Source organism: Platichthys flesus, chromosome 8 (assembly GCF_949316205.1).
Source record: "Platichthys flesus chromosome 8, fPlaFle2.1, whole genome shotgun sequence".
In the NCBI taxonomy this organism is placed as follows: Eukaryota; Metazoa; Chordata; class Actinopteri; order Pleuronectiformes; family Pleuronectidae; genus Platichthys; species Platichthys flesus.
In genome coordinates this window covers 17,456,482-17,480,230 of record NC_084952.1, presented here as the reverse complement: position 1 = coordinate 17,480,230, position 23,749 = coordinate 17,456,482, and the positions used below count along the sequence as shown (strand labels likewise).

Here is a 23,749-nt window from a genome sequence, read left to right as displayed (position 1 = left end):
CATAAAGACTGAGCAAGGGAGCGTCAGAGGTAGAAAGAGGTACAGGAGAGCGTTTGCACTGCGGTGGAAGCCTTGAGAGGCCCTACTGTGATAACAGGTTAGATGGGCAGGGGTGTGAATAGGCGGATGTCATCATCATCATCATCATCATCATCATTATGCCTTGATCACAGCGTTTCCTACCCCGTGGCTGTGCTCTGCTCTTATATCTTAACAGTGTTGTTGGCGTACAGGCCGTAGCTCTGCAGCTCAGTGTAGGGGGCGCTAGCACCACTGTCTAATGCTGAGCAGTGAAAGGCCTGAGCGGCTGAGGCGGCAGCGGCCCGCGCAGTTGACACCTTCATTCGGCGCGACTCGGTCCTGGACTTGTAGCAGAACTCCACCAGCGCCACCAGCATGGCCAGGCCCAGGCCGCCGATCAGGATGTAGAAGACTCCCGCCACGTTGCTGAGGCTCAGAGCGCTCGTCTTGTCCTGTGGGGGTGAGGAAGAGAGAGCAGGGCCGAGAGATGAGAAGTCGTAGCCGAAATGTAGGGACACCAAAGACTTGACAGATACACACACGTGACACACACATTTTTACAGACAAACATTAACTTCACAAACAAGAATCACTGCTACAAGGACTCATTTACAGTATTTATATAAACTCACTCTCTCACACAAACACACGCACACACAGCTGTACAAGTACATACTGTACATATAAAGGACATGACCAGAAAACAAGACACATATATAAAACACAAAATAACACATTAACAATAAAAAACCCAGGTTAGTGGCCTGTCTCACAAAGTTCAGTTTATTGTGTTACCTGGATAACTTGTATAATAGAACTCCTTTTCAATCTCACTAACAAAATAAATTGAAATGGGAAAAAGTTTTTTATCAGGCCTATGAGTGAAAATGTATTGACTGTGAGGACAAAATGAGTCAACAATCCAACAGGTGCCAAACTAGACAAAAACACACTCACGTTAAACTGACAAGTAGTCACAGCCTATATAACTTTTATATAAACTGGTGACATGACTTTGTTTCATTACTCAGATAATTTATTTTACAGGCTGGTTTTTTAGCTGGAAGTAACAGCAATAACAGATATTGATTCCCAGTTTGTATTTGTACTCTGATCTTGTAATCCCCTATTTACCTCTGTGCAGCATGCGATCTTTGGGTGAGGGTTTGCTGTCACATCTGAATCTAGGCTGACAACTACGGGGGGGCAGAGCGTTTGCCAACAGGTAGATTTTTTTTATTTTAGCTCTGTTATTTCTTTAATTATGAGCATTAATATTTATGCACTTCTTTCTGTATTTTTGTATTTTGAAGATTTGTTTTCCAGTTGTGCTCTACAATTTGCTATTAGTATATCAGACATAAATTAAAGACTCAAACTGTCAAGTTTCGCTGTCCGCACGATAGCAGGTTAGAAAAAAAGGTAGTAAATGGACTCAAAGATAGTTTGACAGTATGTTAAAGCAGAGATAGAAAATGGTGTCAACTGTCAGAGGGCTCATTAAATGTACGACGATACGGCCTGATAATCACTGCAGGGCCTAATTATAGGTCAAAACATCATTTAACATGAATACTGGGAATACCCACTCATCTTTTGATACATGTCACCATGGGAATGGAAAAAAAACCTCTCATTAATAATTGCAGCACAGCTAGCTATCTACCTTTCCGAAAAAAAAAAGAAAAAAAAAAGTTCTCACAGAACAGCAAGTACAGTGGGGAGTGAGAAAAGCCACGAATAGAGTTGAGTCTGCTGCTGCATATTAATGTTATTGCACCTATGTTCTTTCTGATTGAACGTAGACTGTTGGACTCATTTTCCATCACAGCAGAAACCGAGAATACAAGTCGACTTCCTTGATGACACTGTCGGAAAAATCAGAACCATTCTGACTGCGCCTTAATGACGAGGAGAAATCAGCCTTTTTTTTATTAAAAGAGAAGATGCAAATGAAAATTTGCTTCCGGTGATTTATCCAAGCTACATTTTGGTCACAGACCATCATCAAGTCAATTTTAATCTAAGAAAGCAGACTCCTGCGGTGAGCCACAACACTGGGAAACATTTTGATTTTCAGTTTTTTCCCCCCCTCATAATTATTCATTATTCATCCTTTTAATTTCATAATATGTGATCTGTGTGCTCTCCAGTTTTCCAAGACAGTTGGCCAGAATCACCAGAGTAAGATTAGATTCACAAAACCAGACACTGATTCAAAGAGATGTTGCTTTGTGAGACAGGCCCTATAGATATTTAAAAAAATACCTTGATCTAGATTTTTTTCAAAACTTGCTTATACATTTCTAAACATTTTACACAAAATTGCTGTCAAATTATTGCATTTTGTGAGGGAACAGGTGGGAAAGTGCATTAATGCACCATGCATTCATGCAGCTACAGCACAAACAAGTCTTCAGTTGGACTTTTCTTTATTACATTGTTCTCTACTGCATGGCTCAGACCTATTTATAGAATAGTAATGAAGTGGAATCATTAAGATTAGGATTTAAATCAGTCAACCTAACTAGCATCATGGAGCAATGAGAACTAATGGGAATGTTATTTCCTGTAAATCTGTTTGGGGAATACCTTTGAGTCAATTGAGGAAATCAATGGCACAATAAAAGCTATTTTGTTAGGATGATTACACTTTATTATGCTTTGATATGGATTTAATCTTGCAGGTAACATCGGTTATCAGTGATACCCAGCCAACACTTAAATTCAAGCCTTTGTGTGTCCATTCACTAAGATAAATTTGCATTGGAATACATTTACAACCCTGTTAAATGAAGTTGGATTATGTGACATGAGTAATGGTTTTCTACTAGGGCGTGTATGCTTGTCAAACTGTGTGCTATCGCTGGGGAGTCTGCAGAGATTTCCAAAGACTATTCTTCCTCCAAGGTTAAAATGATGTTCTTCACCTGGAGCTGTACAAAGCTTCCAAAAAATATATATAAATAAAAATAAAACCAACCAAATTTAATACACTCCTCTTTTATTGACCCCTCTGTTAGCTTTCTTAAAAAGTAAATTGAGAAGATAGATACCATAGAGACTATTTTCGTGATATTTTTGCACAAATATAACTAATTAGATAAAACATGAGCTTTAAAAGCGATGCCAGGTGGATTTCGCTACCCCTTGACCTAGCTAGCTGCTTCTCTGTTTAAAATTAAGCAATCTAACTAGCTCTATGTGCTAACCATGTATCTGGCTAGCACACAGACACATATCAATATTCTTTTTGGACTCTCGGTAAGAAGGTGATCAAGCATTTGCAGGGATTTGAAATTTTGAAGTAAACTGCCTTAAAGCAACACTATGTAGTTTTAGCTGAGTAACAGCGCCCTCTACTACAAAATGTGATAATTATTTGGACTTATATTGGAGGATATTCTTCATGGATCCCTGGCTTCATTTAAAAAGTTCCCTTGCAGAGTATATGAGATGAACGCTGGGTTGTAATGACTTCAAAGTATTTTTAACTGATCTGCAGCCCAGCATGACTCTTTACTTTCTGGATGGATTCTGATTTATTCATGTGTTTTTATGCTGCGACAGTCAGTAACGCACTAATAAGAAGAGATCCTGCCCACTCACCAAAGTTACATGTAGAGAAAGGACGGGTGTACAGGGTGAGGATTGGCAATGAAAGCAGCTCCATCCACCCCATTTCAAGACAGTGGAACGTCTAACTCATTCTGAAGCTGCTATTTTAATGTAAAAAGTGTCACAGTCTTGCTTTAAATAAAGACTGACTGTATTTACTGTGTGTAAAATGTATTTTCTTGGCCGCTGAAAACCTATTCTGATAAATGCTAAAATCACGGATTGCCTTTATATGAGCTTTAAACTGTGCTAAGATTTCAAAAAGTCCTCTTCAGGTCATTTGTCATATTTTCTCCAGAGACAAAGCCCGTCATAGCACACAGTTTGACAGTCCTGCACTAAAACTATATGGAAATATGAGCAGGGCTAAGGAAAAGTGCTGACAGATCAGGAGGCCAGCTGACATTACAAAGACATACAGAGGAAGCTGAGCCAAAGAGCAAGAGCTTTTCTGTTGGTGGGAGCTGCTTCATGAGACAGTGGATCCACCACGAAGTCATGCAAGCACAGTAGCAGACTGTGTGACTTGGAGGGGAGGGCAATCTAGCAGACTCACAGGGATGGCATCAATACATGCACACTCTTCAGTGAGAGTTGGGGGAAGAATTTGTCTTAGAGCCAGAGACCAAAAGCCACTGCTCAACGTGTTCCAGGGCTTCAGTTAAGTCCAACGGCTTCATCTCATCATCCGTCTCACCCTGTGTCCTCCTGCCTTTTTTCTTTCTCCATGGGAGGGAGATTTATTCTAACAAATTGCTTTCAGAGTGATTTATATTTAATCTACAGTACAAACTCAAGGTCATCATAACAATGTGGGTATGCATCTGTGTGTCTTGGGGGGCACTCGGACAATCTGTCCCAACAAGATTTATTCTACTTATATTTTAAATGTACTCTCTATGCGTATGACAGCTTGAATAACAGTTAAAACACACAATATTAATGTACACTCTGGTAACGAACATTAAATCTCTGACAACACAAGCTCATCAGTGAGAAGAAATAGACACCTGAGAACCAGAGTACTGGCCCGAATATAAGACAACGCTTATTGGGAAATACACAATTGTAACAGTTAGAGATGTGGCATAAGAGGACTAAAATGTTACATATACAATAGAAAATATTCTCTTTTAATACTGTGCGTTACAGAAATGTTACTTCAAGCTGCATTTAGCCAGCTTGTTTTAGTAATGCTGAAAAAGCTGTGTATTATCTGAACTGATCAACCCCAAACATTTGTATAAGGCCGAAGCCATTTAAAAAAACAAAATGTATAGGAAAAAAAACTAATAAAACGCTGCTTAAATTAAAAAATAAAAAACTAATTTAACAAAACCTTACATTTGTGATACAATTGGCTGAATGCATAGAGTTTAATTTAACTATTTGAACCAGTAAATACAAAATGTACTGTGCATAACTTGAGAAAAAAGTGGCAAATTTGTCGATTTTTTTTTCTTTTAATTAAAGATAACACACTCTATCTTAAAATCTAACACTCTGACAATAATTGATGTGATAAAACCTGGGGTTGTCTTATATCCGCGCCAGTATGGTGGTGCTCTCATAGTCACATGGGGAGCATTGCTCAGTGTGATGGGGGCTTGGGGCAGGACTTTGGACTATTCTAGGATCAGGGCAGGGTTGTGCTATAGGAGGTGCTGTGAGGTGACAGGTTTGGGTTGGAGACTAACCTTTCTTGCGGAGTCCTTGCTGCCACACTCCCCTTTATCGTACCACCATTTGTTTTTCAGTTTGTCTAAGACGGCTTGCTCATTGAGTTTCAACACCGCTAGGTTTACTGGGATTCTTCCAACCATAAGGGAAATAACATAAATAACATATTATACCATGTTATTTTATGTTATTAATTCAGAAACATAAAGCAGCAAAAACATACACACGTTAATGCTTTGAGCTTATATATAAATATATATAAAACACTTTGCACACACACACACCACATACCCACGCACACACATACACATGAAGCATAAAAAACATTAGAAACATCAAAGTTAAAGTGATATGCATTAATACTCCATCTATCTTTGTTGGCTTGCTCCCTAGGGCAGTAGATGTGTATTACTATATCACTTTGGGTAACCGGCACACTGCTTATCCCTGCAACTTGAATTAGTTATATTTAACAATCTTTTCTTGACAGAATTACAATTTCATTTAACAAGAGAAAAATTCCAAAAAAAAGTCACTAAATGTGATATGTGGTCTTATATATCATCAAGCATGGGGGACTGGTTTATTTTTAGACTTTGATCAATTTGAAATATTAGTTGTTTCAGCAAAGGAGATGATCCAAAAGTTTCCTCTGGATTTCAAATTCAGCCACTACATCCCCACACTCGCCACAGCTCCTCTGCTTTTCCCCACGCCACAGAGAGGTCAGCGTTGCCAGAGTGGAAGCACAGCGTGGGCCTGCCGGTTACCCCGTCTCCCCACAGTCCCCGCCTCCACTCCCAGTGGTGGCGGGTTACCCGCAGGGTTTATCATACTGGCTCTGACCTTGGAGTCCCCGCCCCCGCTGCCGCACTCGCCCTTGTCGTACCACCACTTGTTTTTCAATTTGTCCAAGAGGCCCTGCTCGTTCAGTTTTAACACTGCCAAGTTTACTGGGTTTCTTGAAAATGATATCAAACAATAGCCATTAGGAGACACTCTATGGGACAGATATAAAAGAAGATTGGTCGTATGGTGGTGGTGATTATGGTAACACTGACTTGACTATTCGAGACCCTCCTGCATGTAACTACTGATATGAAGCAGGAGTACTGGCTTCAGATGCAAATATGTTAGTTGGGGCTGAAATGCTGAGCACCCATACCGTAGTAGAGTCAGGTTTTACCAAGCAAGGGCCTCAGAGGGAGACAGAGCAGACACTATGAATGGAGATGATTTGGATCCTGAATTCTGTCCACAGATGGTAATTTCCTTTCAGTGGCACCAGCATACAGATTTCCATGGTAACTAACCTATCAATATTCAACCCCTAACGGCATCCTCGTACATGTGGAAGCCCCACTTGATTAATTTAGAGCCATCAGCAAAGACGAATGAGGCTTTAAACGTTTCACTTCCACACCAGAGTTATGTCTCTGGTATCTGGCTGAAAGGAAACTGTGTGTCCAGCTACAGGTGACGTCCTGAAACCACCTGTACATCCTCATCATCCAAAACATCTCCTCAAATAATGTTCTCTCTCTCTCTGGTGAGCGTGTGTGCATCTCCTTTAGCTGACTGCCCAGGAACAAAGACTCTCTTCATTCGCAAATCACAGAAAGGCAGAATCTGCAATCCCAAAATTTGCATAAAATAAGTATAGATAAGAGCCTCTTCAAGATTTATCTTTTCCCTCAAATCAGTCAATCGGTACAGCAACATTTTATTTAGGTGACATTCTGCCTTTCACACCATCAGATGAGTGGAGAAGAGTCTTTATCCCCCAAACCTTGAGTGCATGACACAGCCTTAGGTAACACATGTATCCTCGGAGCTGGTAAAACCTCTGAATTCTTTCTCGGCCAGTGGACTCAGATGGAAAGAAAGAAGTCAAAGTGTGTGGACATGAATGAACTGGAGACCTGCAGGTCGCTGGTTAATGTGTGTGAGGTGGAATGGGGGGAAACAGTCAAGCATGTCTGGGGGTGGATAGATGAAGAGCTCTTTGAAGAAAGTCCTGTAGAATGAAAAGTTATGTCATTTGAGTATCTTTGTTTCCAAAGCGTTAGTTTCAGTTAGACCAGCACTGCAAAAGAATAAATAAAATATGAAAATATAAATATATACAGTAGTGCGCTTAGATCTTTGGGCTCAGTATCAAGTGACAGATCTGCATTATATATACAATGTGCAATTATCTATACTACTCCATTCGATTGCTGCAGTGAACTAATTTTGATACGTTACATTTTTATTATTAAAGCATTCAGATCTTTTACTGATGTGAAGGTACTGCATTGAAAATGTTACTCACGTAAAAGTATGCAAGTAAAACCATTATTTTAGATTAAGTATCAAAAGTAAGTAGTACTCAAAAACTCTGATGGTTTACTATTCTATCATTAGATTATTTACTTTCTAGCACTGGTTACTCTGCACTTGTGAATAATAAATCAATTTGAATGTGGCTGCAGAGTCGTGACATTAGCAAAAACTCATGTGATAAGTGTAGCTGTTGTTAAAGCACAGTCAACTTGCACTGCTTTAGGTATATTCATGAGCATCTGGAGAGAAACAGTCAGATTGGTGCTTCTCTTATATGCAGCACTTGTATGTATTAACGATGCCTTGCAGGTATAACTGAATCCAACTCTCTGAATTCACAGCACATTCACTCATGTCTGATTCTGGGTGAGCCGGACAAATAAAACTTCTACTTCAACAGTAAAAACATTTGAATGAATCCCTTTCCCGTCCTTTAAAAACAAAAATCTGACGTGTTTGTCATCTGTCAATGAAACTCAGTGTCAGACATCTGTGAATGGGCCAAGTAGCAGCCCAGGTACAGCACATGAATGCTAAGTAACAGAAAGAGGGAGGTGATACGGACATCTTCTGCAATTAAACACTGCATCCCATTGGTACATTGTAGGTTTAGACCAATCTGACCTGGGAGCAGATTGATTTCACTTGTCTCATTACTAAAACCACACTTAACTCGCTGCATGAAATCCAATTTGTAGGAATTTTATAAGGAGCCTCTGCGTAAACATGGGAAACATTTCTCGTTCTTGGTGTTCTGACCTTTGGCTGTCAACCAAGGTGGAACCCCGAATGAATCCTCAGCAACTCTGAGTGAAACTTCCCCATATGGCTCCTTTCATTAAAATGAATGAGGCCTATTAGAGACAGATTAAAAGCTTCAGATGCCACCAGCGTCTGTGCACTCTCTCTCTCCCTCTCTCTGTCAGAGCAGGAGAACTTCGGAATCAGACGTTGGTTAAGGTGTTGTGATGTAATGTGAAATGGCAGCTGCTGCTCTTGGACATCGGCGGCAGAAGTGCATCAAGTATGAATTATCATTCATTACAGCAATTATCACATTGCAAATATTAATTCAACTCAGCTGACTTCAAATTCAAGGTGTGAACCCTGGCCTGAGTGGGAAAGTAGCCATATGAGATGTAGCCATAAACACTCCAGCTGTGATTCCTGCTCCTGGGTCCCTGCTCTTCTATGACCCTGGTTCAGACCTGGTGGAGAGTGGAGAGTCTACTCAGTTGATGTCCTGTGACCGGCGACGGTTTCACTTTGAAGCATAATGTTACTCTTCTCAGTGGCCATACAGTGATTTGTTTGTTGGCATCGCCCTGAACACTGATATATATAACGATTGCTACCTTATTTTCAGCCCCTCCTGACCTCTCTCTCTCTCTCTCTCTCTCTCTCTCTCTCTCTTGCCTGTGCAGACTATGTTACACACAGGATAAATCTTTAAACTCATACTGGGCAAGACGTAATTCGAACGTAATTCTGTCTTCTCCAAAACAAATGACATACATTTGCATATAGAGCGGGGAAGTGAGATCTGATCACAACTGTTCTCAGGAGACACATTCTGATACCAGGACTGAACAGAGCCTCTGACACATACATTTACATTTAGCGTGTGTGTCTTTACGTGATACTACAGGTTTACAGAAGACTCATAAAGAAGAGTATACATAAAGGGCAAGATAAAACAAGAGTGAGACATCTCATTGTCCTACTTCCCACTTCTGCCAGAGCTCAAAAGTCAGCTTCTAACAGGCTGGGTGCATACACACATGAGCAGAAACAAACATGGATGATCTTCAGTGGTGCAGATGGACTGGAAGACGATGTAGATGTCTGTGTGATGAGTGCAAACTATGAACAAAAGTTGGATGCAGTATTGTTAAAGTAAGGGCATGCATTCCATGCTATGTAGCAGTCTAAGGAACTAAAATTGTAATATGGACATGTTATAAGATAATTAACGAAGCATGAATAAATCAAAATGCATGAAATGTCACACAAAGGAGGAACTCATCAATCCAAGATGCAACGAGAAGCAAGCTCTGAGAACAAATGACAGGGTGACAGATGACGGCCATGCATGAGCTGGATGGCCTCCAGCCACGCCGCGGTGGCCGGGGCGTAGTTACCTGAGAGGAGAGCCCTTGGGCGTGGCGATGCCGTAACCTTTAGAGTCCAGGTTCCCCCCCACCTTCATGGTGTCGCAGGGTTTCCTCTGCTCTATGTACTCGTTCATCGTGGACTCCAGCAGGTAGGCGTACTTGCCCTTGGACTTCCTGACCCTCATCACGCCCTCGTCCGTGGTCTTGACGAACACGGACGGGTCAGCCGCCTTCATGTAGGACCACATCTTCTCAAACACGGCGATCTTAGACCTCTGAAAACCACAAGGTGAAACCAGTGAGATAGGAAGATAGAGAAAGAAGCAGCATCAGAACTGTAAACTATTGAATAAAATAATATTACCCTTTTTTAAATAAAACCCCATTTCTGATTGTATTTACGGTCACTGAATAGATGTATTTCTGTAGTAATGTGTATATACAGTTGTACAATTCATTGTTAAAGGCAGGAACTTTCCCAAGCTGGATTCAGCACACATGGGGCTGGCTGCGGCTCAGAGGGTTAACCCTGGATGAAAGGGCCAACGATAACATTTTCATATTTGTTGATCTTAATAATTATCACAGTAACTGTCACATAATTTAAAAAAATGTAAAATACAGATTTCTTTGCCCCTGAGTGAAATTTGTGTTTTTTTCACTTGATGAACATCATGTGTTATAGCTCCTCACAGTGTTTGTGCATTCTATAAATATATATCAAAAACCTTTGCTTTATTACTACTGATTACATTTACATTGGGATAGTTATTCATTGCCCAGACATATTAGAAAGGGTCGACACTAACCAGAAGCTCGGTGGTACAGTGTGTCCTAAACCCCGGCTTGCCTGTGACGGTTGTGCCGACAAAAGCAAAAAGTAGCGCTGCATATAGTAGCGCAGAATGTGTGCATGAATGTGTGAACAGACTTGTACTATGAAGGGCTTTTAGTGGTTGATAAGTCTCAAAAGCCGTTTTATAAATACAGTCTATTACGAGGGAATCACCGGAAATTATGCACGTATATTATGAACGTATGTAATCCAGCATTTCAGTTTGTAATTTTGAGCACTGAACATGCAGGTTTGAGTCTGTGTTTTGCTTCTCACCCTGAAGAATTCTTTGGTGGAGCCGGCATCCAGCGTTCCATAGGCGATCTCCGTCTGCTTGGCCAAATCCTCGGCACTCTCTATAGGAGACACCATCCTCTCCACTGTCAGGAAGGCGGCCAAGTTGGCAGTGTAGGACGAGATGATGATAAGGGTGAAGAACCACCACACGCCTCCGACGATGCGGCCCGACAGAGAGCTGACGACAGAGGGGCAGGATGTTTGGTTTGGACAGGAATAGACACATAAAAGACCCAGCATGTTCACACAATCACACACTTTAATTCATACAATTTCTCCGTGTGGTCTTTTCATTCCTGACAAATATGGTGACCTGGTAAATAAACAGCGTCAGTCTTTTTCTTCCTGGCCAAGTTTTTGCTCACAATCAAGGAAATCGATCTAAGAAGTGTGTGATGTTCACACCAGCCACATGACCTACATTGCGTCACACTCCCTCCGCACTCACACACCCTTCATACCACTTGGAGAGCTTAGTCCAATGTGCTAAGGACAGATAACCAGTTCCACAAAGGCCCACTCAGCTTCTTGCCGGCCAAATTAATCTCACTTAAAGAAATTTGCCAATATGTTTCGTGCAACCATGCGTATTATGTTGAGGATTAATAGGCAGTGGAGAACACTTAGCCACTGCTCCTAATTGCACTTAATAAAAAAAAAGGTTCTTTGCGCAAACTCCCCTGAGTCAAATCCCTGTCTTTCCTCTCTGCACGTCTCTTCACCTCAAGAGAAGCCGGCGAGAAGAGGAACAGCAGAAATCATGTTGCCTTACATATTTGGACCCCTGACAAGTGTGGTGCGGCTTACGCAGTGAAAATGACACAAATCTGAAACCAAAAAAAGGCTTTCATGATTCACCTTTGTACCGTCAAGCCAACATGAGCGTGAACACGAAGGCAAGATTAAGTGCGGAGAGTAAAAAAAAAAAGCATTTAAGATGCTTTTCAGATGACGGGTGGATGATGAAAGAGCAGCCAGGGAGCAAGTGGAAAGCAAACACAGAATGGATGCCGAGGCTTTGAAAATCTGTCGGGAGAATGCAGAGCTGTCTGCAGGGTGTGTGTGTGTGTGTGTGTGTGTGTGTGTATTTTGACTTGTTCACTCATCACTGCTCAAATGGGTGTGGGTGAGGTTAAACTTCGACTGTGAAGTGAGAAAAACAACATGTATTTCCAACAAGCTCAGTGAAATCATGAGCAAGTGGTTGGTTCTCTAACGTGTCACACAGACAGCACTGGTATCATGTATACATATATGTGTAAACAAAGAAGCCTCATCATCCATACATGAGGTCTATAGTGGTAAACAATATCCTTACCTCTTTAGGTTGTAAACAAGAATAGCACATTACCAAATATCCAAACTACCTATATACATATTATGCTGAAACTGGTCAAGAATCATACCATCATGCCTGTTTCATCCAAATTATAATAATTGTTTTTCATTGTAATATTTCCGATTTCACTCTACGATCATTTTGTATCTGCACTTTGTGTTGCTTTGCTTCTGCATCCCATTAAACAAAAGGGTAAGTCGGTGGTTCAGCCTTCTCTCATTGGTTTTACTGGACAAAATAACAGCAACACCCCAAAACATAATGCAATGTAGTTCAACAGCTACACAGCTCACATCTTCTAAAATTATCTTTAACTCAGTTTAAACCTACAGTGAACATTGCAACCTTCTTGAAGGAGGATTTATTATACGTGTTGTATTGAGCTGCACTATAATAGCTGGGTGTACCTAATGAATTAAGTACACATCCGTCAAATCCCTCCTTACATATCTCTTACTGCTCTTTCTGACACTAGGCATCTGGAAATGAAGAACTGTACACGTCAACCCACATGCTCTCACTCCTACACAGTTGTTGAACTTGGCCGACTGTTTTAAGTGGAACACTCCGTAGTATGAATACATGTCACCGAGGTCAACGTTAAAATGCGTCATTGGGGGAGAGCGACAACTTACTTGATTAACTATTGTCCATCAAGACACAGAACTTGTGAGAGACGAGTGCTCTCTCTCAGCCTCCCCCCAGTGTTCCACAATCTGTGACTCATCGAACTCTGTGACCTGTCGCAGTGTAACTACAATTTCGCATTGTGCTAACATGCGTTCAGAACAAGGGATTTATTTAGTCTGATTTAGTCGAATCAGTATTGTTTCTACTGAGCGTTTTTTACCTACGCTTCTGCGGCTGCAGTACACCAGTGAGGTGAAAATGTCACCTTCCAACCACAAAAAGGAAAAGGAGTGATGGCAGGTTTAATGAAGGCCTATGTGACAGAGCAGTGACAGAACACATGGTGAAAGCACTTCGCCCTTAGAGCATAGTCCAATCTCTGTGGTCTGGATGTAATACAAAGTAATACAATAACGTGAAACACATCGAACACCATCCCTACCGTAAAAAAACATGTACACGGTCACATCCAGAAGTTTTTGCAGACCATGGAGCATGTTTATAGTCACGTATGACAAATGAACAGCAGAAAGTGTTCATGTTTCAGCTGCTGAAAAAGTGGCCAATTAACTCTCTGTCGAGAAGAAGATTACATTTATCGGATGCCGATGTTGTCATCTACAACAATATAAGAAAAGGCAATTATTCATCTCAGCTGACGCTTGATAGAAGTCGAAACAACTAGATCGGATATGAATCTTTCTGAGGCAAAGAGCCCCCCCCCATGCAGTTGGTGTTAGTGAGTGTTATGTTCGGCTGCACATCTATAAGTGAGCGAGATAAAAAGAGAGGAAGGGAGAGAGACACATGGCAGCAGAGATGAAAAGAAAACTGGAAAGCACCACCAGGGGCTAACAAACTTCCCAGCTTGGACTGCTAGAGATGGCAGTAAAGAGCTGTCCAATCCTCCGCCAATCAATCGGTCATTCCTCTTCCCTTCTCCCACTCCCTTCTCTCCTCTCTTCTCCTTCCACCATGACGTCCGTGCTGTGCTCCCCGCCTGTCTCCTCCTGCGCTCCAGAGCTGACAGGGGATTGTTTTTTGCAAAGACAACAATGGCCTACACCTTGGCAAAGACACTGATGCACCCAATACACAGACACACACACACACAAACACAAGATTACACAAACTCTTCAGGAAAGCGTGTTAGATATAGGTGTGTGTGTGTAAAAGCGGGTCACCAGTTGCAGTGTGACTATGCTGAGGAGAACTAAGGGGGCTGTGTGAGAGTGTGTGTGTGTATGTGGGGGTGTGTTGGTTCTCATGCAGCACTCCTCCATCCCTGGTCGAGTAGAGTGACTGACACAGATCTGTTTGTCACCATTTGTTTCCTTTTGAACTGGTTTCTGTTTAACATTATGGCACAAGGAGCCAACCTCGGTGCTTTGGTGAGACATTAACTCAGCCGTCTCCTTACAGTAAGGGACAGCCTCCAAGTAGCACTGTGATTTCATAGTGTTGTTAAGGCGATGATAAAACATTTATTCACTCTGCCTCTGTTATTGCATTAACTTGAAAAGGAATGGGAGCGGCGAGAAGCACGAGCTCAGTAGCAGCGCTGTGCATCAATATCATTAGTGCTGAAATTGCTTTTTCATTATTGTCTCGTTGAAATCATCTAAGACATAGATATACCAAAGATTTACCAGTGACTAGAATACAATGATATGAACTAGAAGGCCACTCTGGGAGGGTATACCTCAACCAAGACTAATGCCCTATGTCACAATGTCAAAGCAGTGTTTCCCATTACCTATACAGACTGTGGTGGCGCACCATATTCTAATCATAATGAACCACAACCATTGCTACACTTCTCATTATGACATTTGTTCTTTAACCACACAACCAGACCTCATAGCTGCAGCTGCTCCCGTACCCTCTAGTGGCCTGTAGTGCAGTTCTCTCTCTCACGCAAGAAGTTGACTTTCACCATTTAGTGTGTTCACCTGTCACTCAGAATCTGTTTTGTGTAAGAGCGACGTAAGTGCATGGGCACCCCAGGTACTGCTAAAGATCGAAAGAATTCTGTGGGAAAACGCTTCAGAGATTGTCAAACTAAATTCCTGGATCCCCTATTTATTTGAATCCACAACAAAATTCTATGTTTTTCCCGAAACCATACTGCTTCCTTTCACCAATTTTAATCTGTCAAGTAGTTCTGTGTAAACCTACTAACTAACAGACATACAACATACATACAAACAGACAAACTCCTTGGTTGAGTAATAACAGATTAAAAAAAAACTAAGTTTTTCTCAAATATGAATCCAGTACTAAACTTGTATTCTTTCTAATCCCTGTTTCAGTTAATTTAGGTTTAACTGCTTTTAGGTCATGCAAATTATAAATTACAAAATATTTCAGAAGTATAACTCAAAGAGTGCCAATCTCTGCAGTGTTTTGAATAGTGGCGGCTAGCGAACATGTGATTAGGAAAATCACACTTTTGGCCCCAAAACCTTGAAAGCTGCTCTAATTTATTTTTGGGATTCCAGGGGGGAAACACAACAGTGACAAGACTGTATCACCTCATAAAGCTGATAAATTGAAAGTGTGAGTAAACAGTTGTTATTTACACATCCAGTTCACAGAGCAACAGAGCCACCTGTACGTGTCCGGCTCTCCCTCTCCTTTAACACCTGAGGGAAATATGTGGCTCTCTAACTGCTTAAAGCTCCATGACGTTCAGCAGCAAGTCTTTAACCTTTAGCCTTTGTTTTTTGCTGAACAACTTAATTTTTTCTCTATTTTGGGTAGATCCCCAAAGTGGGTCTTCAAAATGCTGCTGTGTCTGGAAACTGGGTTTGACGACAGCGGCCAGACTGAACCAAGACAAGGAGCTGATAGACGGCAAAAGACTCTGAGCTTCCTCATATGTGGACGCAATGCAAATCCAATGCATGCTGCACGATGTAAGTAATGTATTGTGTATTTCCAATGTATTCTACCCTTTTCAATAGCACATGCTAATGTTCTCAGGCACTTTTCCAGGTGTGCATGTTTTGTTATGATGGAGATCGAAATGAATCGTCTGTCTATGTCAGATCCAGATCCTTATCCTTTGTTATATGATCTCCACCCATAGTTCCCTGAGACTCTGCCCGAGCACTAAACTCTCATTAGAATTCCCCTGGCTGGCCTGCTCTATTCAATAGGGTAATTAGCAATGACTAATGACCTTAGCAAGTGTAAAAAATGAGCCAGTAATGGCCACATTACAATGGATTAGGAATTACAGAGGTTTAAACGAGAATGAAAATGGTCTCTAATTGTGGTGTGATTCTAAGACAAATCAGGGAAGGAAAAGGAGTTTTCTGCTACACTGCCTTTATTTTATCGCTTCGGGGAAATTAGCGAGACAGCTGTATGTTCCCATTGATCGGGCACAGCCCCTCCCATTATATCTGTCCTGACAAGACTTATTTTTCACGCCAGTCAATCGAGAAGATATAATGATAGCGACAGTGGCTGGCAACAGAAAAGCACAGAAGCTTATCAGAGGAATATCTGTAGATACAGCAGGCAGAGAGAGAACATACATACGCTGCATTCAGAGCTGCACTGGACTCTGCAGTTCTTTTCTATATTTCTCCCGAGAAGGTGCATGCTTGAACGCGGATGGCCAGAGTGACACTCTCTGCAGTTTCTACCGACTTTATCTGCCTGGTCTCCAGGGGGACTTGATGTGTGATTCTAGCGGAGGATCCCCCCCGACACAAAGAAGATACAGACGAAGCTGACGACGGGGTCATGTGGTGTAAACAAAATCTTGTGATCTCCCCAGCTGAGTAAATACGTCACTACCTGCCTTCATGTGCTGCATCCACCCGGTCCCCAGCTCATGTCCGAAAATGACTATAGAGTGAACATATATACGTATACGTCAGTGTAGCAACAGATTATGAAGTGTTAGTGAGTGTGTGCTGACTAATTGGCCACTACTGTGGCGAAGCGCAGGAAACATCCTTAGCAACCACAGCTCCCTAGATGTGAAAATTATGACAGAGTTGAGAAGAGGAAAAAAAAAAAAAAATATATATATATATAACACTCGGGCATCATTTATATCAACAGCTCATCGGAGAGCTTTCACTTAACATCACAGGCCCACAGAGGAGGGGATGTGACCCGAAGACCTCAGGTTTATCATGTTCAAACACTTCAACACGATTGTCTAAGTGAATGAATACACCTCCTCCTGCTGCTTTCAGCCGATACTTCTCTGAGACAAAAGGAGCAGTGCAGCTCCGCAGTCATGTTTCCAAGCTGTGTGTGCACTGTGTCTGTATTTTCCGACTTATATCACAAGGCTTTTGCTCATTAGCGCACCCTCGACTATGCTTCAGCTGCTTGCAAATGTTAGGAATAGATACAAATTTTATGAAGCCTCTCGAGCTCCCCACAGCCTCCTCAGTAGAAAACAGTGTGTGAAGAACATGCATAATAATGTGCTAGAGTCAGTGTAATTAACCAGGATAAAGTATTTATAAATGCGATTACCTTTTTATGGAATTCAATATAGGTCACTGTGGTTCCTTAAGCTTCACACAAGGGGGCAACCAGGCTCGATGGAGACGTGCATTATGGGTTTGGTATGCAACACATGATGCTTCTGGTGCATGCTTGGCTCATGGACTGTATATAAGGATGGATGACGTGTCCACTATCTAGAAATGAAGTCAAAATATCTATATCTCTATAGAGGCTGCACAGGAGCGGCGACAGTGAGGTTCTGCAGATGCGCTTGACCAAAAATGAATCATTCGAGGAAAAAAATCAAACATCACTGACATCAACATTACAGAAGCCATTATTTAGGGTGTACTTAGATTTTTAGTTTGGTCCATGTCAGATCAAATAACATGGAGGCTTTTTTTTAAAAACCTTTACTGCAGCCAGCCACCAGTGGGTTGATCTGGATGAGTTGACCAAATGTTTTTTTTGCAACAATTCTTACACACAAAGAATATTTTAGATGTTGTTCCAATCATCTAACACAGCTCTACATCTAAAGCCAATATGCCAGCTGTTCTGTGAGGCAAGTGTGATGTTTACAATCATCACTATATGATTTTAGCAAGTTAGCATTTTTTAACTAGCAGAAAAAGATTAGCTGAGGCAAACCAATGCTGACATTACTGTCCTTGGAGCATTAAATGACAAAAACCAGGGGGGAAAAACTCTGCAGCCAGCAGGTGGGGATCGAGACCCTTTGGCTTCAATTTTGCAGAGCAGTCACGTCGTCCAACTTTAGATACAGCCTCTGGTCTTGCTACCGACTGGTAAGCAACCACTATATAATATATAAAGTGACTCTAAATTGAGTTTGTAAACTAAATTCTATGACCTAGAATGGGGTTTTATGTATAAAAAGAGCCACACTAATAATTTAACAAGAATACAAATAGTTCAAAATCAAGCTAAAAGTTTGGCATTCAATTGAAAGTCCTTGTGCTACAGCGGAGAACAAGAGTGGCGATCAGTAGCGTGCATACCTCTACCAAGGGTCAACACCCCCCCTTTGAAACCACATTTATATTCACAACATCTGGATTTTTGTACTTAGACTTTAGTTTGGTCCATGTCCCACACGCTCACATGAGGAGGTGGGATTAATGACCTATACTGCAGCCAGCCATCAGGTGGGGATTGAGATGCTTTGACTTCCCACTGTCTCGAAATGGCTGAATGAGGCTCTGAGGGATGAAAATGTGCTGATGTCAATGTTGTTGCTAAGTGGGGAGTCTACTTACAGATTTTGTTTGCTTGCGCTTTTGTTTTGTGGGTCTCACGATTGTGAGGTTGTATATTTTTAGTATCGAGCTTGAGCAAAGGGAACGAAACAGATGATTTCTTGAAGCGTCTCTCTTTCTCCTCCTCCTCTCTCTGCCTCTGAAGGTCAACACCACCACACCACTGAGTTGAAAGGGAATATTATGATAATGCTGTTGCCAGCCTCCCACAAACCCACTAAGAGTGGGTAAACACATTCATTCAAGTGTGCTATGGAGGATCCGACAAAAGACATTATGATTTAAAATGCAATGTTTATTTAATTAATAAGCAGCTGGGTTAAGTGGCAGAACAATGAGTCTCCCAGTTGATGATTGGCGCAGAGGAATCGATATGTTTGCGATGCGACGACTCAAACCTTCGGCTCCGTGGCTGTACACGTGTTCACCGGAGGACATCATGAGCGCTCTCTTGTTGCCTCATGCAACCTGAGATAAGTCGGTGTTGGCGAGCTGTGAGAGCGCTCGCGACGCGCCCACACACACATACGCACAGCCTTTTAGTCACTCCAGCAAGAAAACAGGGATCCTGACAGATACATCACAGCTTTTCACAGAGGAATCAATATCCATCAGCAGACACACAAATGACTGATGGCGCATTAAATCCGGCTGTACAGTAACGCCGAGGAGACATGCATGTGTGCTCAAGTGCAGTTTCTAACAGACCAGAGACACTTGATGTGAAGCTGCGCCGCTCAGAGAGAAAAATCTGTCTCTTTATGGTTGCCATGGCAGCACACTCTGCGCTCACAAACAGTAGAGCTGAGCTGAGACACTTTCAGTCATCCCACTCATCTCTCTCTCTGTGCTTGCTTCTATAAGGGCGAGCACCCCCGGTGGTAGGATAGATTTGCCATTACCTGCGGAACGCTCTCATTACGTTCCCTTTCGACTTACTTATCTTTCCAGTCAAACTATTGGCATTTCCTGCGATCCGGGTAGATTTCCCATACGGCCTCTGGCCTGCTGTATGATTCATGGCTGCTAAAAAGATGTTCATATACCGTCACAGCTGGATTTCAGCAGATCCCCTTGCTGCTCTGGAAACCTATGTGCAGGTCTTTGTGACTGTGTTTTAAATGCAGATTTGACAGAGTGTGCTCCTCTGAGGAGATGGAGTGTCTGACTGTGTACAAAGTGTGATACCCCAGAGAAATCCACAGGGGGTGTGTTTGCATGTGTGGGTGTGTGTGTGGGTGTGTGTGCGTGTGTGGGTGGGTGCGTGTGCGTGCCTTTGCATGTATGATCAAAAGTTGCCTTCATGCGATTTCCAGATAAATAAAACATAAGTGTTGCTGTGAACTAAAATGAACCGTCTCTTTATGAATAAAACATTCTTTCCTACCAAGTTTTCCCCAACTGCTTTGACAGCAACTTACGAACTTCAGAATGATGAAACTCAGTGGTGTGTAACACAATCTAATTTCTTGTGGATAAGATAAATAACAGCAATGTTGTACCTAATGGATTCCTACGCAAGATCAATAACGATTACAAGAATCTACTGGCTTCGCCCCAGGGGGCTTGATTAGCAACAGCCGCTCACATCTGATCATACAACGCTCACATCTCCTGCATCATGAACCCTATGGTGCTGCTATGTTTGACAGCTCTGATGAAAGTGTTTTCCAGAGATATGTAAAGTTCACAGAGCTTTGTGAACTCTAGGTATAATCAACATGGTGACAAATAACAGCCACAAGAAAGGAATCAGAAATGTTTTTTATCTTAATACCACCTGCCGCCTTACAAAAGAAAACATGGATTTTGCATATTTTAGTTCTTTAACTTCACGTCACATTAAATTGACCATTATAAGTCCATATTTGAAAATATGGAGCCGGTGGTTTTTATTCCCTCTGAGTATGTCATGAACATTAAGCTGAAAAAAAGCTGAAAACATTATCGAGTTAAGTTCTTTCCCACAGAGAACATTTTGTTGTCCTCATTTATCCATTAGCACCCAGCGCTAATGAAGTTGCAAGCAGGGACCATTGTGAACGCTCTCCGTGGTGGGGTGTTCAAGGGCACGCTGACATCGAAAAATATCACAGTTCTGTTATCGTCATCTGTGCAGAACTAAAAGCCAATACTGCAACTATAACGAAGACGATGAGATAGGAAACTTAAAAGGGTTACAGTTTGCTTTGGAGAATGTTAAATTATATAGTATGTAAAATGGTTAAAAACATCAACAAAAATAATTGGTGTGGTAATTTAGAACACCAATATTATTGTACACTGTATGTTCGTTGACTGTTGCTATTCATCTACTGTCTGTCCAAAGGCTCATTTTTCAGTCTGCTTTAAACTATGTAACCGTTACTGCCCACATACTTTCATACGTTTGCATGGTTGATGAACAACACCTCCACCAGAAGACAGCGAAGACTCAAGAGTGGCTGACAAACAATGTCGACTGTGGAGGAGGTTGTGATGATGGTCCTCTTACTTTTGAGCTATTGCCTACAATTTCGAGTGGTTCTGCTCCATTTTGTCGGTTTCATCTGTATCTATAAGCCTTCAGAAGAATTACACAAAATTGTTTCCTTATACCTAAAGATGGACATATAACTGCCCCCAAAAAGTGAGACCAAAGCATCTTGATCGCCACCTGGTGGCTGGCTGCAGTATAGGTAATTCAAAGTACACGTCAATCAAGTTTTTCTCAAAGATGGTCTCTGTCAATTTAGGTCGCTCTCATCAAACTGATCGCTACTGTGGCTCCGTCCCCTGATTGCTGCTACACAGGCTCCAATAGCACAACGCCCTTGTATCTGGGTATTTTGTCTTTGTACTTCTAATTAGTGGGATGGTAGAATACTGCTGTCCATATTTATAAACAGTCCATGCCTAATATGTCTCACATGTTGCCCAATAGAAAGCAAATCATTTCTTCAACAGATATCAAATAGATGTATATTTGGCTACTTTGTCTTAGCCCTGTCCTGTTTAATAGTTCAAAGAGGGAAACACGTATCGCTGTGTGACAGAATACTCAGTTGGAGAAACACTGTCCCTCCCCAGGTTACCATAACACACCAGAGACACACAATCCATTATTGAATGATTCTGACTGCCAGACTGAGAAATTGCTGTTGTGGCAGCAGGGTGTGAGTGACAGAGCTGATTTATTTCTGTCTACAATCATGTAACAGCAGCAACACAGGCACGGAGGAGAGGCGGCTCCATGGGGCCATGCAGTTCAAAAGCACACACACACACACACAAACACAAACACAGACACACACACACACACACACACACACACACACACACACACACACACACACACACACACACACACACACACACACACACACACATACACACACACACACAGATATCAGACACAGATATAAGCATGTGAGGATACATGCTCTGGAGGAACATCGTGAACCCACGCCCTTTTTTTACGCAATTTCGCTTCCTGCCGGTCGAGACCCGGCAAGCTTCCTACGGAAATTGAAAGGCCAGTCAAAATCCACAAGGTCATGCTCGACACAGGTTGGTGCTATAATAATATAAAGAGTCAGTTTCTCTGTGACTTTAAGAAATCCAGAATCTCACCACCTTTTTTTTTGCATCTCTGCTTCACAGTAGGAGCATTTGCACGAGCAGTGGAAGCATTGATTTTAGGAACATAAAAACACAAAATCTGAGCCTGAGGTGCAATAATCTGTGAGGATGTAATTAGCAATTCTGAATCTGACAACTAACAAAAGCACACGATTTATTTCATTATCATGAAAAGAAAAAAATCACACTCTTGAGGCCGCTGGTTTCTGACTGCGTTTTTTTTTTTATGTGTGCAGCTTTTTGGCACATATGTGATATGAAACCTGAAACATTACTGATGCCATGACATGAGACAAGGATGAACACAAATCATTGGAAGAGAGATGAATGACGGAGAGCAGAGAGAGAAAGACCGAAAAGAGGTGAACGGAGAGGAAGTAAACGTGTGGATGGATGGAGGTGTCGGTGGCGGTGGTGGGGGGGTGTTACTCTCAGAGTGCACCTGTCTGCAGAGATAAACACGGGGAGGGTCCAGCTGCACGGACTGGGGCTTATGGGAGGGCCTGACTGACAGCGCTGACATTTAGAAAGAGCACAGTAAACAAGGTCTTGCAGAGGAAGAATAGCAGGGGGAGACACACATGTGTACGTACTGTACATTAATGCATCACATCTTTGTGTGAATGCATGATAAGCACACACACAGACAAACACACACACACACACACGCGCGGTACCTTTAGGACGGACCGTTCAGATTGTGTGGATGCAGAAACAGCAAAATGGCAGTAAGTGTTTCTTTTAATAGAAACAGCTAATACATACACTTACACACACGCACGCACACACGCACACACGCACCAGCTCATACAGGCAGACAGGGAAATTAAATACGCCCACTGATTAATCCAGGACAGAGTGGATCGTCAGTGTTGTTCCTTGGCCTTTTGTCTCTTAATTAATGGAGGATCGTAAAGCACGAGGCTCGTCACGCTGCCTAGCTCCGAGCCGAACGCACCTTTTACAACATTGTCTCTGTCACCGACAGGCCCTGTTCACAGCGGACATTTTGACTTGCCAAGGTGTAAAATATAAAATGAATGACGGTTGAATTAAAAATGAAGACCTGAACTTCTCCTACTATGACATGTCAAAATGTCTTCAGTGAAAATAGGTGTGTTAGAGATAAAGGCTCAATGATGTTCACAAATTTCTAATTTCAAATTTCTTCTGGTAATTCTGTCTTAAATGTTACATGCAGGATTTGAACTTGTGATGTAGCTCTGTATTTTTATACTCAAACTGAATACTTACTCCACCAATGTAACTATTTGGTAGATATGATTTTATTGTACAAATATCTAAATCCTCTATTTTCAAATAGAATAGAAGACAAAGAAAACACAAAAGACTAGAAACTCCAGCTTTTTAAAAACACATACACAGAAGCCATTTTCGTTCAGTTTTCTTCATGATCTCACAATTATGCAAATAATCAGTATGTGTCTTTATATATGTATATAATTATGCATGTGCATATGTAATTTGCCTATTTCCAGAACAGTTTCTC

At 41.7% G+C, this 23,749-nt stretch overlaps 1 protein-coding gene across 1 annotated transcript in view; it reads right to left on the bottom strand.

The window, feature by feature from the left end:
* The window catches only part of gria1a (glutamate receptor, ionotropic, AMPA 1a), a 69,079-nt gene that overhangs the window by 4,976 nt on the left and 40,354 nt on the right, over nt 1–23,749 (bottom strand). Inside the window, 4 exon segments of the mRNA XM_062394143.1 lie at nt 339–473; nt 6,166–6,280; nt 9,786–10,033; nt 10,870–11,068. Of these exon segments, the coding sequence (XP_062250127.1) occupies nt 339–473; nt 6,166–6,280; nt 9,786–10,033; nt 10,870–11,068 (697 nt within the window).